Here is a 17,760-nt window from a genome sequence, read left to right on the forward strand (position 1 = left end):
TTTTTCAAAACCCTTTGAACAAGAGGAATTTAATTCAAATGAAATAAGCGGCTCAAAAGTAATAACGCACACTGGAAAAGGTCACGTAACAAATTATGAATACGTTAAACCTGAGAAGGGTGATGAGTGTTACGAAGAAATAAATGAACGTTATGGTAGTGTTAATATAAATGAACAACAAAATAACATAATAAATTTGAAAGTAGTCCAAAGATGTTATCGCAACAAATTTCAAGAAGAATTACTGAAACAAGATCACGAAGAAAAATTTGGCAACAAACAAATTAAATGCATAAATTATGACTCTTTAGAAAATAAAAATAAAGATTCAAAAATCAATTTCTCAAAAAAGTTGACAAAGATAGAAAATAGATCTCCGTCGCTTAATAATATGAGAGAAAAGCTAATTAATCTTTTAAATAACAAAACAGATTATGTAGAAGTAATGAAAAATGCAACAGAGTTAGAATGGCTTCGATGTACAAGGTATAAACCTCCAAAAATTCCTAGAAAACGTGCGATTGGAAAAAATAGACGAAAGCCTAGTCTTCATCCTCGGATACCATTTTCAACTTTTCAACTGGATTTTCTCGAGCAGCAATTTCAGATCAATGCTTATCTTTCAAAAGACAACGTATTGGAGATATCAAATGTTTTAAATCTTCCTCCTAACCGGGTACTTTCAAAGTTTTATACATTTATCACTAACTTGTTTTAATACGATTGAAACTATACGTTATAATTCTTTGTTCAAGAAAAAGTTAAGAACTTTTATTTTTGTTTCTTCTTTGTCTAAACTAAAATTTTCTGATTGTGAGCGACGATACTTAGAACTTAATTTTTTACAATAATCGGAAGATGTTAAAAGAAATAATACCTACATTTATTGGAAAAGGTATTTACGTATTCATACATATATTATTGTCATAATACTAATTTGTTTCAGATAAAGATTTGGTTTCAAAATCGACGTGCCAGGGAGCGACGTGAATTTTGTATTAAAATATAATAATACAATAAAAAATAAGTCTATTACACAATTTATACGAATAACGAGTATTTATTTTCAAATATAATATAGTTATCTTCTTCAAAATAATATTCTCGTACAATTATTATATTTTAACAACATTTAATATTCTTTGAATATCACTAGATTGTAAAACCTTATATAAACTTAAATTAATTCATTATGCGACAGCTGCGTCGCGTCCTGAAGCGGCCAGTAGCCAATACTAAACATACACATTAGTCACAGCCGCACAATTATAGACAGAATTCACTGTAACAGTATCGACAACTTTTTGTGAAGATATATATATTTTGGAAATTAAGGTGGAGCGGCGGTTACATGTATAGAAAAAGGTTATTCAGAATCATGCCCCCGGCAACATATTCAAAAATCACCAAAATTGGTAAGGTGGATGAGATATTGGTAATATCATAAATTATATAAGATTGTAATATATTATTAAATAAAAATGTACGTCAACTAAATACTAATATAGGGTTAATAGTAGCGTATGAATGAATGATTACGGAAGTATTACAGAGATTAACACTTGTCGCAAAGTAACACGGATACACCTAATCGTTTCAACTTCCGGCCATAGAATAACAGCCCGCGCCGCGGTTTGACTTGCGATTTTGAATGGCAAGAGAGCGGAGGGATCCTTCTGTAAATCGAGTGTGCATGAATAAAAATCTGATTATTAAGGCTTAGGAAACAACAAAACAAGTGATGGCTGAGCGACAGAAAATAAATCCATAGGTTTGATTTATTTTAATTATTAGTCAAACATACTATAAGTCAAATCTATAGATTTATTTCCGATCGCTCAGCCGTCACTTGTCTTATCGCTCTACCGCTTATCAGTTACCGTTTATCACTCTCCTCTATAATCGTGGCCTTATTCGTGCACGCTCGACTTGCAAGAGGATCCCCCGCCCTCTCGCCGTCAAAAATCCGCGTGACAAGCCGTAACGCTTATCGCTTACCGCTTAACGTTCATCACTCTATTATGTAAACAAAGTAAATATATACGTAAGCATGAGCTAATGTAATTTATCTGTAATGTAAATATCTGGCGTTTAAAAATTTAATATACGTGTTATATTTAATTCGATCAAATAAAATTACTTAATAGGTAGAAAATAGAAAGATAATAATTTTTAGTTCCAGATAAAATAATATCTTGGGTCAGAAAATTATAGTAACACGTACTTTACTTGTAACTATATAACAGAAACAGAATGCATTAGTATGCAGTACGTTACTAACATAACATCTATTATACTAGCATCGATAAAGTCGCATGCGACGTGAAAATGGTAAAGCTGCAAAATTTGAGACCCGAAAAAACATTAAATATCAAGTCTATTCGGTACTAACTGGTACATATGTACTTACGATTAGCCAATATTTTTACTTTACCGATTAAAATATGTTTGATCTAAAAAATAATGTTATGCCTAATGTCAATCACCTTAATTAATAACAAAATTATTAATAAATCGTTAAACGTGTTATTCATTTAATTGTAAAGTTATATTTTTAATGATGAAAATCTTCATAGAATTAATATTTGTGTTATTCTATAATTTTTATCTTACTTCAGATTATTTAATTTTTATAATCTTTATTTTTCCCTCTAGATGTCGTTCCATTCGGCAAATATAAGTCAGTCAAACTCTTCTATCACTGGTAGACTACCAGTCTATGTTTCAGCAGTCGCGCGACGGTTTTCGAGGTGTGTGCGTGCGCGCGTAATTTGTTCAGTTACTCGGGAAGTTACGAATATAGTACCCGAAAATGCAGCGTTCCGTTCAACAAGCAAATGGAGATGGTGTCCTTGCATCACCGAGGAAAAAGCAACGTGTGTCGAATACTAACACAGCCAAAGTTACTGTTGTTCTTGGAGCACAATGGGGCGACGAAGGTAAAGGCAAGGTCGTCGATATGCTTGCTATGGATGCTGACGTCGTCTGCAGGTGTCAGGTGAGTCCGCCATTTTTTCATTCTCGTCCGCCTTTTTTCCGGCATAAAGTTCTATACGTTTAAATTTGATCCAAAATGTTCTTTCTATTAGAAGATTTAGTATCGTAGACTACTATATCCATCGTTTAAAAGACACACAATAGGTTATATGTTTCCCTTTTTATCGTTTTATTTTGAACAGTGACGAAAATTTTCCCTCCTCTGTCTCTTTCTCTCCACTGTTTTCATATATGTCACATGATTATTAGTGATTCTTTCTCTATATTGATATCCCTCCTCTTACGGAGGTAAATAAATATTGTATACTTTTGTAAGCTAATTTAAGCATTGAAAAGAGTATAATTTATGATAACGAAACTTTGAAATTATAATACATATTTAGTAAATATTATATAGTACTCATATATCATATAGTACTCATTTTTATGATAAGTTCTATATTTACCAAAATCCTCTACTGCATTTTTTATTATCATGATAGTAAAAAAATGAAAGCTTCTGCATTAGCATTTTTTCAAATTTATTTACTTATTTACTTATCTTGGCGGTAATTTACTTATCTTATTCAGATATCCATTTCATATAAAATATTTCATAATTTTCTTTCTTATTATTGTTTTATTTATATATTTCATATTCTATGTTTCGTACCTTATATTTAGATATTATCTTTCTTAAATTCATATAGATAAACGCAAGTATGTAAATAACTTATACATAGCATCTGTCATATCTAAATGTTTTTATAACCCATCTTGACACAATATCTTTATAGAAGTAAAATAGTACTTAGTCATTTGTAATTGATGCAGAATTTTCACATATTCTAGTTTATGAAGCATTAATTACATTTGACACATAAATGTGTATGTATGTAATAACTGACATGTGTCCATTTACATGTTTGTGTATTAATTAAAATGATTAGCTTACTTTATTAGATCAAATTTTAATATCGCATATATAAGTATATTTCTCTGTAATAATCATGTAGTCATGAAGTTATAATTTTAATGATGATGTTATAATTTTTACATAATTGACTATCATTAATAACTTTATATGTTTAATAAATTAAAAGTCAATTTATATATTAACTTCTTTTTTATATTGGTTTATTAAGATCTTTTTTAATGAGATGACCTTAATATATCTCTATAAATGATATAATATGACATAATTTTTAAAAATCATACTACAGTTAAGATCTGGTGCAAACCTGCATAAATATTAAAATTTATATGTACCAAATAAAAGAATGATTTTTAATAAACCTAATATTCTTTTTTTATTCCTTTTGTTTAAAGTCATATCAACCACTTATGTGAGTTACATGGGTTATTAACACAAGAAGCAAAGTTCACAGTTTGTTACATAATATTCTATCCACTCTGAATGTCGTTATAAACATAAATTGGCTTAAAATGAAGCTTTATTTAGACTACTATGAATTGCCACAACCACTAAATTTTTTAAGCACTTACACGTACAATGCTCATTAATCGCTTTTAGATACTTCACATATCATTCATCGGTATACAATATACTGCAATTGATATGACGTAATATAAACATTTTTTTAAAAATATGTATGTACATTCCTATTACTATAAGCAGATACTTATCACAATTATAGATAAATATAGATAAGATATTACTGATATTATTACTAGTATTATTATCTGTTATTATTATCGCTGCAAGATGTTTCCAATATACTTGTTCGTTATTATATTCTGTGTTTGTTCATGTAGATGCATTTTATGTTGAAATCTTTTAGGTGTTTGGATAGTAGATGAATAATTGATTTAATCAGATTTTCGCACAAAATAATTGATGGAGATTTGGTGGTAGCTGAATTTTCCGAATTACAGTTTTGTTCCGAAGTGGGCAGTTTTTGAGATTCTGTTGTCTATATGGGGTACCGTGGTTTTATGTCGATACCTGCAAGGTGGTACTTGGTAATATTTTTAGGGGTTAGTGGGGGTCGCCGTTGGTTGCGCATGTAAGTATTTGATTGAAGATTTGTGGCCAGCTTTCATGGCAGAGCTCGGTCGGTTCCTCTTGGGGAGATGCGTGATACTTGTCCACATTCGTTTTTCGTCCTCTTACGAATTAGTCTAGTCAGCGCACGTGGTATCCATGTGTACAGGCCATGCTGGGGGTGCGGAGTGAGCTGGACTGTAGCTTTGTTTCTTTCTTCTAACTATGCCAGCAATTTTTTGTTTAATGTCAATTTTTGTGTTACATATTAACTTTTCAAAATAAAATATTTTGTCGTAATATCTTATGATAACTTTAATAAAAGATAAAAGTGTTTTGAGTCCTTCTATCCATAATATTGTAACTGAATTACATTCTGTCAAGAAAAGTAACTATCTACATTCTTCATTTACAGTATTCTATATACTTCTAAACGGTAGTGTACAAAGTTTCTGCCGCTCATTATATATCTTATCATTCTTTGTTCACTTCATGAAATATGTAAATGTAACATGGTACGAACTTCTCGGATCACGTAATAGGTAGTTTAAACATAATTACCCGAATTCTACCAATTCTATGATGTCGTTGTACTTCATCTACTGCATAATGAGTTAAAACACGAGAGAATGCGACAAAATCAAATATACGTCTATTATTACGATCATTAAAGATATACCTAACCCCACATAAATATAATGAGCGATATTCTTAAAATCAGAAAATAGAGAAAATTATCATGAAGTAAAAGAAACGATATAAAATGGTATTATAAAATTAATTTTGTATTTTTCTGCAACGGTACATTATTCTTATTTCATATCCTCGGTAGGTTTCCTTCTAGAGTCAGCCAGTAGGTGTACTACTGAAGGATTTCGTAAATAGAAGTTTATTAACGAGTATTAATTTTATTCAACAAGCACGTACTGCACACGACCATTACTGCTTAACTATTTTTTTTCTTTTTTGTTTTTTATCCATCTTACTATGTATTAGTAAGCATATCATTATACCTGTTTACAGGTAATACATAACTAGATCGAGTATCAAGGTCCAATTCAACCTACACTCGTTCTCCTTTTGAGTATGGATTTGTTAAAGATACAGAATGCATTAAGTTCACCAATTAGGGCTCGAGATGACAGAATAATCAATTCCTTCTTTCTATTTCCATACCGGTTAATTGTGCTACTGCTTTCTGTTTCATATATCCCGACAAGGTATGGAAGCAGATGTGAATTTGACTTCTGTGGCGTTGTATCTCATATTAGCATCTTCCAGTTCTTGATAGTAATTAGTCTTTTTCTTGTAGGCTTTTGTAAGGTTTATTCACTAGCTACATACTTGCCCGTCTATAACCAACGCAGTTCTTCTTAGCTTTGCCATCAAGTTCTGTTTTCAGAATCCTTTCGGTAACAGAAAATATTGCAATAGCTTTGTGCTTGGCCACTCTTGTGTAAATATCAAGTATATAGTATCTAGTGTATCTAGAATATGGTTCAGCGTTTCGATTTCGTTGCAACCACCTCTGTATAGGCGATTAGGTACATTTTCTACCGCTGCTTGTCCGAGATTTAATGGCTAGTACATTTGTGCAGAACTTCGTTACATTTAGTTCTTACATAAGTTCTTCCCTAGTAGGAAGCGATTGCTATCTGTGATTTGCTGGTGCTTATGAATATCAAATGTAGTAAAATCAACTTTTCTACCATAATTATGACTTAATTTGCACAAGTTATCATAAATCGTGTTTGACATTGATGTTTCGCATTGTTCATAAATATAATACTTGTTTTATTCTGAAGGTAGCTTTTTTTCTTGTATCCTTATTTCTTTGCTTTATTTGAAACTATCAAATGTTTCAAATTGCTTGAAGTCAAGTGAATTAGTAAGAATAAAGGTAGTTTGAAATAATATTTTAAATTAAGTAAATATATATCTAATAGTCAAAGGAATCACGAAATTTCAAGTTGCTTGAATTAATCTGAATAGGACTTTAGAATACGACTTTGATATTTGTTAGGTTTAATATCTCGTTCAACTTTGTATTTAGATACTATAATTGTATCATAATTCCATGCATTAGAATTAAAGCAATACAATTTCTCATAAATTCTGAGATAATATTTACTTGTTTAAACTTTATAATTGATCTATTATAGTATTTCAACGCCAACAAAATTGTAATTGATGTACACAAAATGATAATAGCTAAAAAGTAGTCGAGAGTTTACATCCGTAACTTTTTACTAGTGAAATTAAAATTTGTATTTAAATAAACTTAAAAGGCGACCATGAATTTGCTATCAAAAAATATTTTCGAAATATTTGTTATCGTTATGTGTTATTCGCTCAATATAAATAAATTTTCTTTAATATCTCTCTTTATTACGTTGTTGTAAACGATCAAAAAATCGTGTCGAAAATTAAAATGAACTGTTTACGGAAAACATGACATTAATTTTTCAAATAATATCGGTAATCCAAACATATAAAGCTCTACCCTAAACTATTCAAATTATTCTTCTTACATCTTGTATCTAGAATCTGAAAATTTCGTTTCGTATGTAGTTTCAATCCGTATTATATAATATGTTGTAAGTTTTAACGTATCTTTTCTTTTTACAAGTACATAATTTTATATAGTAACAGTAATATCTTTTAATTAATTTTTTCTATCACAACTGATGTTCGTTATATATTTTTCCTCTAATAATTTCACTAAAGACCATTAATTTCTTAACATTATAATTGGTCCTATGTATGCTTGAATGTTTCTTGTATACGCCTTTGCTCTAACGTCAAGCTGAAAACATGCGTTATAACAAAGTCTAAAATTAAAATCGATAATATCGAGAACGAAAAGCTCCATTATCAGGAAAAAAATTAAAAGGTAATACACGTATCTGAAAATTTGAATTCTCGTCACTAGTTTCTAATGTGCTAACATTAGTAAATAATGCTAATTTCGCGCCTCATTAGATATTGCTTATTGACATCACATGTTCAATATTTCTTCTATTTTTCATTTAACATGTTAATCATTCCTCATTCGAGGAATCATAAAATAACTGTAGTCTGACACTCTACCCTGCACTCTTTAAATTGTGTTATCTACAAAATGATATTTCATTAATTCACTGCCAGCAACATTAGTAAACCGTATGAAAAATATTTTAGGATGTAAATTAAATTGTTCATTTTGTAATTATTATTTAGATGTTTCATTGAAAATCATAATAATTTTGATGTTTGAGTAAGATGAACATCTGTTCTGATCTGTCACTGGAAGTGTTTAAAAAGTATGGAATAAAGATGAAGGAAAAAGATATTTACATTGGAGCAAAAGGAGAATTTTAATTTTGCAGGGAGGAAGCAATGCCGGGCATACAGTAGTAGTAGACGGTGCGGAGTTCCACTTCCATCTTCTACCCAGTGGAATAATCAATCCTAGATGCACTTCGCTTATAGGTAATTATTTTTCGATTATGGTGGCCCTTAATAGAATATCGATGATCTCATATTACGCTAGCTAAACATCCAAAAAAACAGAGAAAAAATTAAGTATCTACGTAACTGTTTTGGGTATAGAATGTAACAATATATATGTTACATAAGCTGGTGGCGATACGGACAATAAGGACTTATCATCTTTAGGTCGTGTCGGGGCCATTTCACTAAAAACTGTACTTACTAACTACATAATACGGGAAATAGAAACACATAAATACAGTGGAACTAGTTTATATAACACATATTATGTTACGTATAACAAATTGTTAAATATTAAAAAATGAAGATACCGACTACAAAATATGTTATAAAAATAGTCGGTGACACATCTTCGTTGAAAGTTTTTTTATAGTTCTTTGGCATTAGCTATTTGTGACATAATTTTAACCGACAGTTATAATGGAAGTAGATATATATATATACAATTATAATAACAACAACTGTAATACAATCGTATATTGTGGAAATTAGTCATATTTAATGTATTGTGTACGAATCTATCTATTCTGATCGCAATATAAATTGCAACTAAAACTACATCTTTGGTTCTCAAGACAGAATTTAACGCAACGTTGCGTCATAATAGAAGCAGTTTTCGTCTTGATGTAAATTTCCTTACGTCATCCAACATGAAAATGTTAGAGTTGTATTCTCCTGTAATACTCTTTTTTAAGCTATGCTTTGATTCTGGAAAGAATCTATACAACATTTTCATTGATATCTTGTGCATGAATTTATTCGTGTTTCAGCAATATACACAAATGTTATAAAGAAGAATTAGCATAATTGTCGTGGTAATGATTTCAGTCATTTTGTTCATACGAAGCAAAAGACCCAAAAAGCTATTAATTAAGATGAGCTTAACTGTTCATGTATTGGAACATGTCTTTACATTTATAGAAAAATAAACCGCCACCATCTGCGGAAATTAAGTTGACTATCAATTTAATAAGGAACATACAGATGTAGATGTGCTTTCAAAAGGAAGTTTGGTATCCATAATTTCGAATTGCGTTTTCAAATCGTACTTAATATTAGTTTGTTGACAACATTGTTATCTATATTTAAGCAAATGAGCAACAACGCATCTTGAAATAACAGTTTGTTATTTCATATGTTGTCTGGTATTTGATAGAGATGGTCTTATAAATGTTCGATGGGATTTAAATCTGGGCTCTGTGGTAGATACAGTAATCCAATGTTGTTTAGTTTAAAAAATTTTATATATAATTTTTAGATATAATTTATATATGAAATTTTTAATCTCTTTCTATCTTTAACTAAAGTCCAAATATAACCCATTCCAATTTCGTTACTTACTCTATATATTAGTGTTCGCTACACTATCCGCAAAATACCTTGGAAACGGATACGACGGTTACATTACACTATACCAGGTGAGGCACATGAAATGTAAGAAACCGTTGCAGATACCAGTTTGTTGCTTCTTTCAAAAGTTGCTCTTAATTTTATTATGATAAATGTATATTCCTTCTCTATAATATATTTTATGATACTTCCTCAACTCTTCTCAATATCCATTAAGAATCCAGCATAAAAAAAGTTATAGATTTATTTCTAAAAAAAAAAAATTGAGCATAACCTTGGAAACCTGAAAAAAGAGGAAACTGATAAAAAATGTACTACCTGTACTTCAAATTATATTATGCGACACAAACTAATTTGCAATTGATTTATTAGTGTAAAATAGTAATATAATTTAAGTTGATCGTGTAATGCGATTTATTCCCGCCTTCTATAGATTTTATAATACTAATATGAGTCTAAAAGAGAAAATTGATCACCGTGATCATATTTCTGCTGATACTGTATTACAATAATTATAATCCTGTCATGAATTTTGTTTCAGGAAACGGAGTAGTAATACACCTACCGGGTCTTTTTGAGGAATTAGAAAGCAATGAAGCGAAAGGTTTAAAAAATTGGCAGGAGCGATTGATAATCTCTGATCGTGCGCATATAGTATTTGATTTTCATCAGCAAGTCGATGGCCTCCAAGAATTAGAAAAAGGTACGCAGTCCCTGGGTACTACTAAAAAAGGAATTGGTCCAACGTATTCAAGCAAAGCTGCTAGAAATGGACTTAGAATCGGTGATCTTCTCGGCGACTTCGACAAATTCTCACAAAAGTTTGATGCGCTGATTACCTCGTATCAAAAAATGTTTCCAGCACTTCAGGTCGACGTGAAAGCAGAACTTCAGCGGTATAAAGAGTACGTATTTTTATTTATTTTTCACTTAAATCTGAATATGATTCAGATATTAGCACTAAACAAGTATGAGGAGAGTTTATTGAAAATAATATTGAATCGTGAATAACTATTATATATTAATAAAATAATACTATTCATGTATTATCATGTACTATGTATCGACTAAAATATCCGGATTCTTATAAGCAATAGTGTACTTAGTAAAAAACAATTTCTTTATTCTATTTCCTTTATCCTATTTTTCAGCTATGCAGAAAGAATAAGACCACTAGTGAAAGAAACAGTTCAGTATTTACATCAAGCATTACGCGAAGGAAAAAAAGTATTAGTAGAAGGTGCAAATGCTGCAATGTTAGACATAGACTTTGGTACATATCCCTATGTTACGAGTTCTAACTGCAGTATAGGTGGTGTTTGTACCGGTCTTGGATTATCGCCGTCTTATATCGGAGAAGTTGTCGGTGTTGTTAAAGCGTATACCACAAGAGTTGGTGATGGTCCATTTCCTACTGAACTTTTGAATGCTACAGGCGAACTTTTACAAAAAAGAGGACACGAATTTGGTGTTACGACAAATAGGAAGAGGCGTTGTGGTTGGCTAGATTTAACTCTTCTTAAATTCACCGCCTTGGTTAATGGGTAAGAAATACTTTTATAATAAATATGATAAATGGACTTTTAGGCAAATTCATATTTTTATGAATGTAATTAGATAAAGAGGAATCTACGTAGAGAATTATGCATTTACAAAATATTATAACGAGTACTATACTTTGGATATTTATATATTTTTGTATATTACATGCACTTTTTTACTTTCAAATTTTTTACCTTCATCAATAATTTAAATTATATATAATTTAATTTAAATTATTTTGCAGATATACGTCAATATGTCTTACGAAATTAGATATTCTAGATACACTTCCAAAAATTCAAGTCGGTATAGGTTATCGATTAAATGGAAAAGAAATTGACTATTTTCCAAGTAGCACCTCTGATTTAGCAAAAGTAGAAGTAATTTACGAGACTCTCGATGGTTGGGAGTCAGAGACAGAGGGTGTACGTTCCTTGGAAAAGCTACCTCCTAATGCAAAAAAATATATACAATTAATAGAAGAACATCTTGGCGTGCCAGGTAATATTTTAATATGTGAAACTATTATGTAATCTCATGATCAGTTTTGTGACTTTTTGGGCTTTGCGTACAGTATCGCCGATTAAAACTAAAGAGCATATTAATAATCTTTTCCAGTAAAAAATTAGTAAAATATTAATTTTTTCAACTCTATGTTCTATTTTACCTATTCAATGTTATAATTAGATTGCGAATGTCCATCTATGCATTTATTTTGAAAACTGATCAACTTTTTGAGTATCGTTATATAGGACGAAGATCCGATTCTGACTTGAATAATAAAAATTTCTTGTTATATAAAAAATATTTTTTTGTTTTCAATTCCTCTCATATTTAGTTAAAAATGCAAAGTCTTGAACTTAGACGTATTACAAGTACAAAAAATTAAATATTATTAATAACATTAAATTCAGAAATTATTATTGTTTCAGTTAAATGGATTGGAGTGGGAGCAGGCCGAGAAAGTGTAATTACACTTTGACGTTACACATATTGGTTACAACCATGGAAATATATTTATTTGTGTAGGATCAGTGGATTGGGCGAATGAACGTGTGAAGTCTTTATTAAATAAAATGGATATACTTAACATTTCTTTACAATCACGACGCTTAACACAACGCAAAAACTTTAATACAACACATTGACGACATGAATTTTTCGACAATGCATGAGCGATTCTCTCGCTTTGTAATCAGACCACATTCATAGTGACGTCATACATACAACACACATTTTCATCACGTATAGCCTTTACGTGATCCCATACATGTCTCGTGTACATTTTAGGAATTACTCTTTACTTGCGATCGACACTCTGGTCTAATGCAGTATCTTCATTCAATATCTTTCACTTGGCCTTCAATTACCCATCATCCACTCCATTCTCAGATACAATCAAATCCCACCTATATATGTGGTACCCTATATTTAACCATTTTGCCCTACCCTTAGGTTAAACATTTTTACTTGTATTATGATTCTCATACTTAATGTATGGTTTCGTATGATCCTCTATCGTCAAAACATTGAGAACTTGATTTCCTATCTTACATATAATAAGTTTATTGTTTCGTAATTCGTTGGTTAGTACATACGTATTTAAAAATTTCGGACCAGATTTTTGTCCCAATGCCAATTGTGTTCTTTGTGTTGCACCTAAGACATCGAATTTATATGGCTTATGTTTTTTCCCCTTTATATTCTAAATTTTCTTATTTTATTCGTATATCTCTAGAATTATTTCCTCCTCGGGTGTTTCCAATTCATCACGACTTTCTTGATATATATTATCTTAATCTTCTACAATCAGATCTTGTAACAATGTATCTTACATCAAACATTTTGCGAATAACGTGACTTCTGGTATATTTAGTTGGCGTAAAATTGAATCTTTGTGCCAAACTTAGATATTTATACCACTGTTCAGGATTATTAATGTAATAAGTAAGAGTATTACCATTTTGTGTACTTACGCTATGCGGCCGTTACTTTGAAGCACTCCCGTAGCTATTGTTAAAAAATTTATCAAAAAGCATCGGAGATGAAAGCAGTAATCCTATCGGGTTTAATTCGCGCGCTTTAAATAAATTATAACCGAATTAGTTGATTGAGTTAGAACCAGACAAAAATGAACGTGTCAGTCGTGGACGAAAAATATCGGTACTTTCTCTTTGTTGAAGGCAAACCACCCTCCTCTACATATTTTAAAAACTTAATACGTTTCAGTAAGAAACAATATCTTTGGGTCAATTAATTACTAGATCATGCTGCAATATCTAATACTGTTTCTTTCCACGGAATCTATTTTTTGACGTATATTGTATTCTATATTTACACAATCACCCTCATGTTCTACTGCATCTTCAATGGAGCTAACTAATTAGTCCCTAATGAGTCCTTAATTTTTTTAAATCAATGAATTGAAACGTGTGAAGTCTTCACACGTATATCTTTAATATCTTTACGAATATCTTTAATACTCTTTATAATCAAGACGCAGCTTAACATAACGCAACGACTTCAATGTAACAGTAACAGAATAACTCTCGCTTCCTAATTCATATTTTTGAAGACATTACACATTCTTACCATGCCAGCCAAATCTCTACTTACGTAGTCACGTGCATTCTAGGAATCTTCACTCGCAATCGATATTCTAAATTGAATATTCGACATCTTCCATTCTGTCCACAATCATTCATCATTCTCTCTACACCCACAGGTCATATCAAAACCCATTCGCAGCTATCACATCCTACATTTGTCCATCCGGTTTGTTACTTTTAACGATAAATTTAATTTGTCGAAGGAGTTGATGAAACAAGCGCACAGAGAATAAACAACAAAGAAATTTATAGCATTAAGCTTTTGAATTTTAGTAGTACATAACGTTAATAGAAGAGAACAGAAATGTCATTTTTTCGAGTTCCTTCTTATTGGATAATTCGTGTTAATTCATGGTATCCATTGTTTGAATGTAAAATAAAAAATGTTAATAAAAATGTATTTATTTGAAAATTACTTGAGTTTAATATCTGATTTTCTTAGATGTTGCTTTTATCCATTAACATTCACTATACTCAAAGTGTAAGTATTGAATCCCAACTACTAATCTTTTTCATTTGTGGACCTCTAATTATATAACTTTTTACTTTATAATGAATATGACAAAAAGAAAGATTCGTTAACTAATTCAAGCACCTAATGTTTGGTTGAGTAAAAATGAATAATAAAGTACTTAGATAGGTAGTACTATTATATAACTATAATAAAGGAGTACTCCGATGCTCTAATCTTTCTACATATGGTTCTACATAGTGAAATTTTTAGCTATGTTGTTTTTCTTTACTTTTTCTCATAACCTGACTGACTGAGACCATAGAAAATCTTACCTTCCAATTGATCTATAGTTAAAGATATCTTCTAAATCTCTCAGTCTCTCATGTTCTTTTTATGCTAACTTCTTCCAGAGTCTACTTTTGCTCAATCAAGCAATACATTACGTCTGTGTCGTTCGCTAATTAACGTCTTATCTCTACACATTTGAATTTAATATGTATGAAATATATATTATGTTATAAATATTTTATTATTGCTTTTTGCCGATTTGAAATAAGAAATTCATAGATTCTGTTTTTATATTTTATACGTAAATGTTTACACTTTTTATTTATAGTTGCCAAAATTTTAACATTGATCATCGCATTCAACGATATAAGGAGGAGAACACTCGCTGTGTTTGATTCCAAAAGAAAACATGGGCTGTGGTTTAGGAGGTTTCAGATTGTATTTCGGACCCGGAGAACGGCAAATTATTTTTTCGTCTCTTCTGAAAGTTACGCTATACATTGGAGATCTTTGGGCAACCAATGCATCATTGTAAAGTTTGGGACCTGGTGTAGGATCACGTCTTAAAGCAGGTAAACGTTCTCCTCTAAAAATCATGTAACAAACATTTAATATAATTTAATTTTGATAAGATAAAAGTTAATTAGAACTATTTTTTTAAATACGGAAACTTCAACGTCAGAAATTCGGGACCAAAGTATTGCAATTATAGAAAGGTAAAAACGATTCTATTTTTCAAAACTGAAATGTTAGATGAACTGAACGTAGAAAAAGACAACACGGCTGAAAGAAAAAGAGGGGTCGAGAGTAGAAGCGTTCAGAAAACATTGAAGGCTTGCAATAATCTGAGATCTCTAACTCAAAAATCAAAATTTTTTATTTTTGATTTGTGATCAATGAAATTGTATAATGAAATTTTTATCAATATGCTTATTACAACTTTCTATTTAGAATGACTCCAAACACGATATAATTTGGAATATATTTGTTTACTTAATAAATGATAATTTTTCTTTGTATTATAATGTATAAACATAGTGCATTTTTAAAAGTAAACAAATATAAATTAAGCAGATTGTACATATTTCCTTTCGTAAGATTTATGATTGGACTAGACCACGTGTAACCGAAGAAAATGTTTACGAGAATAGGTAATTCACTCGATGGACGATGGCTGGTGACTCGAAGTCATGCAAATATCGAGTATCATTCAGTTTACATCAAATTTAAATTCAATACAAGTTTAGATCATTGTTGTTAATAGATCTGGTCACCAAATGGGAAAAACAAAACTCCCTTCTGATGTGTATAAGAAAACGTGAAGTTCGAATGCCAAAAACGGTTGCCTAGCTTTCATCATCCTCGGCTGTCGGGAGAGAAAACGCAAACAGATGTACATACTATAAATCGGGCCCTCTTCCTATCAAGTATCGATCCCAAATGGATTAACGATTCGAACGAAAAATTATGGTGGAAAAAGATAATACTTTGCTATGTTTATTTTCATTCCCGTCACATCCGGATCCTTATATATTTTAACGGTATTGTGTCGGTATTATATTTGAGCCGTAATAATCTTTATATTGACGAATGTCTCAAGGATTACTGATGCGTAACAAGAAGTACTTACATAAAAAAAGCTGGACCTGGTATAGGAAATTTTACATTATAAGGACCTGGTGAAAAGGAACATTTTCTCTGTTTAGTTCTGGATTTTAGTGTAAAAGATGGACCTTTTGGAGATGGCAATAGATATTTTGGACCAGGCGTACAAGAAGTATCTGCGAAAAAGAGAAAATAAGAATATTATATAATCAATTGATTTGATATTTTGTATTCGAGTCAAATGTCAATAATCTTGTACAAAATACGTTATACAGATTACATCAAATTTTTATTAAAAATTATTATTACGGAATATGTAATGTAATGTAATTACGTAGTTAAAAAGATAACGGAAGTAATAAAATAGTATAACATTTTTAAGATATTGAGGTTGTTTTTATAATAGAAATGTTATAATCAATCCATTAGATATAAGATACTGACTGGAATTAAATACGTATATGTATAATGAACGTGTAATTCACGAAATGATTCGTGCGTAATTCAAAGAATATAAGAATAAGTAGAATACCGAAAGTCTTTCCAACTAATCCAAATGAAAAACCACCGCGTATGGGCTTGTCTAATAAATATTTCGGTCCTGGTCCCTCACATATTCGTAAACTAGGATATTTGTTGCCAAATGTATATGCTGGATTTCGGTACCTCGAAAGGCAATGCTCTTGATAACCCACGAGAGTTTTTAGTGGATATTTTGGACCCGGACCTGAAATATAACATTTTTAAAACTAACTTTACATAAGATTAAATTTAATATACAATATTGCATATGTATACATATAAACAATTTATATTTAATATTCGAGAAATGTTTATTCATCTGCGATGTATAATGTAATGACATTTAATTATTTACTTCTAAAACTGCATGTAAGACTTCCTATTTTTTTATGTGTTTTAGTTTGTGTTTGCGTATCTGGTTGTGTGCCTGGTTTTGGTGGCATTTTTATACTTTATAATTTACATTTCCACAAAAATTTAAATTAGATAAAAATTTTGGGTGATATTATTTCAGTCTGTTCATTTTAAATATAAACAGTTGCTTAAGAGTTGTGTATGTGTGTTATGATTAGATCGCAAATTTTTATGCTTTTATGAGAAATTTCAAGGCGCAAAAGTGCACAGAATGCACATAAAATGTAAAAATATGTAAAATATATAAAGTAGAATATGTACCACGGTCGTACGACTGTGGCATGTATGTATACTTACGTACAACGAACCAGGCGCAAAATCAGAGAGCTATAGGAGATCAAAACTTCTGAAATCATTCAAAATCGCCACGTTAGGTGCAAACAGAAGCAAGCATCAATGATTTCATAGAATTCGAATAGAATTGCACTTGATAAATATAAATCTGAACTAAAGGGTAGAATAATAGTTTTGAAAAAGAAAATTATTAATTCAATCTATTTTCA

At 30.5% G+C, this 17,760-nt stretch overlaps 3 protein-coding genes across 3 annotated transcripts; 2 read left to right on the forward strand and 1 right to left on the reverse strand.

Moving 5' to 3' along the window:
* The first annotated feature begins 337 nt into the window (after positions 1-337).
* Positions 338-1,051, forward strand: LOC117243326 (homeobox protein H17-like). The gene is made up of 2 exons (XM_033510689.1): positions 338-676; positions 947-1,051. Exons 1-2 carry the CDS (start codon positions 392-394, stop codon positions 1,007-1,009), a joined length of 348 nt encoding a protein of 115 aa, XP_033366580.1. The 5' UTR covers positions 338-391; the 3' UTR covers positions 1,010-1,051.
* A 1,634-nt stretch (positions 1,052-2,685) lies between these two features.
* LOC117243394 (adenylosuccinate synthetase) lies at positions 2,686-14,389 on the forward strand. Its single transcript, XM_033510841.1, has 6 exons — positions 2,686-2,998; positions 8,350-8,452; positions 10,365-10,728; positions 10,975-11,367; positions 11,610-11,866; positions 12,298-14,389. The coding sequence occupies exons 1-6, from the start codon at positions 2,813-2,815 to the stop codon at positions 12,345-12,347; spliced, it is 1,353 nt and encodes a 450-aa protein (XP_033366732.1). The 5' UTR covers positions 2,686-2,812; the 3' UTR covers positions 12,348-14,389.
* A 586-nt stretch (positions 14,390-14,975) lies between these two features.
* On the reverse strand, positions 14,976-17,496 carry LOC117243396 (outer dense fiber protein 3-like). Its single transcript, XM_033510844.1, has 4 exons — positions 17,199-17,496; positions 16,854-17,048; positions 16,347-16,497; positions 14,976-15,302 (listed from the first exon to the last, which is right to left on the reverse strand). Exons 1-4 carry the CDS (start codon positions 17,284-17,286, stop codon positions 15,056-15,058), a joined length of 681 nt encoding a protein of 226 aa, XP_033366735.1. The 5' UTR covers positions 17,287-17,496; the 3' UTR covers positions 14,976-15,055.
* Positions 17,497-17,760: the final 264 nt, after the last annotated feature.

The sequence above is a fragment of the Bombus vosnesenskii genome, unplaced genomic scaffold (assembly GCF_011952255.1).
Source record: "Bombus vosnesenskii isolate JDL3184/JDL3185 unplaced genomic scaffold, Bvos_JDL3184-5_v1.1 scf7180000013265, whole genome shotgun sequence".
NCBI lineage: Eukaryota > Metazoa > Arthropoda > Insecta > Hymenoptera > Apidae > Bombus > Bombus vosnesenskii.

What these genes read in the sequence shown, in the direction of transcription:
- LOC117243326 (XM_033510689.1), top strand. Translation starts at nt 392, where the DNA reads ATGAGAGAAAAGCTAATTAATCTTTTAAATAACAAAACAGATTATGTA. An exon ending in TAAATCTTCCTCCTAACCGG is followed by an intron (nt 677 to 946) that starts GTACTTTCAAAG and finishes AATTTGTTTCAG; the next exon opens with ATAAAGATTTGGTTTCAAAA.
- LOC117243394 (XM_033510841.1), top strand. Translation starts at nt 2,813, where the DNA reads ATGCAGCGTTCCGTTCAACAAGCAAATGGAGATGGTGTCCTTGCATCA. An exon ending in TAGATGCACTTCGCTTATAG is followed by an intron (nt 8,453 to 10,364) that starts GTAATTATTTTT and finishes ATTTTGTTTCAG; the next exon opens with GAAACGGAGTAGTAATACAC. An exon ending in GAACTTCAGCGGTATAAAGA is followed by an intron (nt 10,729 to 10,974) that starts GTACGTATTTTT and finishes CCTATTTTTCAG; the next exon opens with CTATGCAGAAAGAATAAGAC.
- LOC117243396 (XM_033510844.1), bottom strand. Translation starts at nt 17,286, where the DNA reads ATGCCACCAAAACCAGGCACACAACCAGATACGCAAACACAAACTAAA. An exon ending in TCTTACATGCAGTTTTAGAA is followed by an intron (nt 17,049 to 17,198) that starts GTAAATAATTAA and finishes GTTATATTTCAG; the next exon opens with GTCCGGGTCCAAAATATCCA. An exon ending in ATTAGTTGGAAAGACTTTCG is followed by an intron (nt 16,498 to 16,853) that starts GTATTCTACTTA and finishes TCTTTTTCGCAG; the next exon opens with ATACTTCTTGTACGCCTGGT.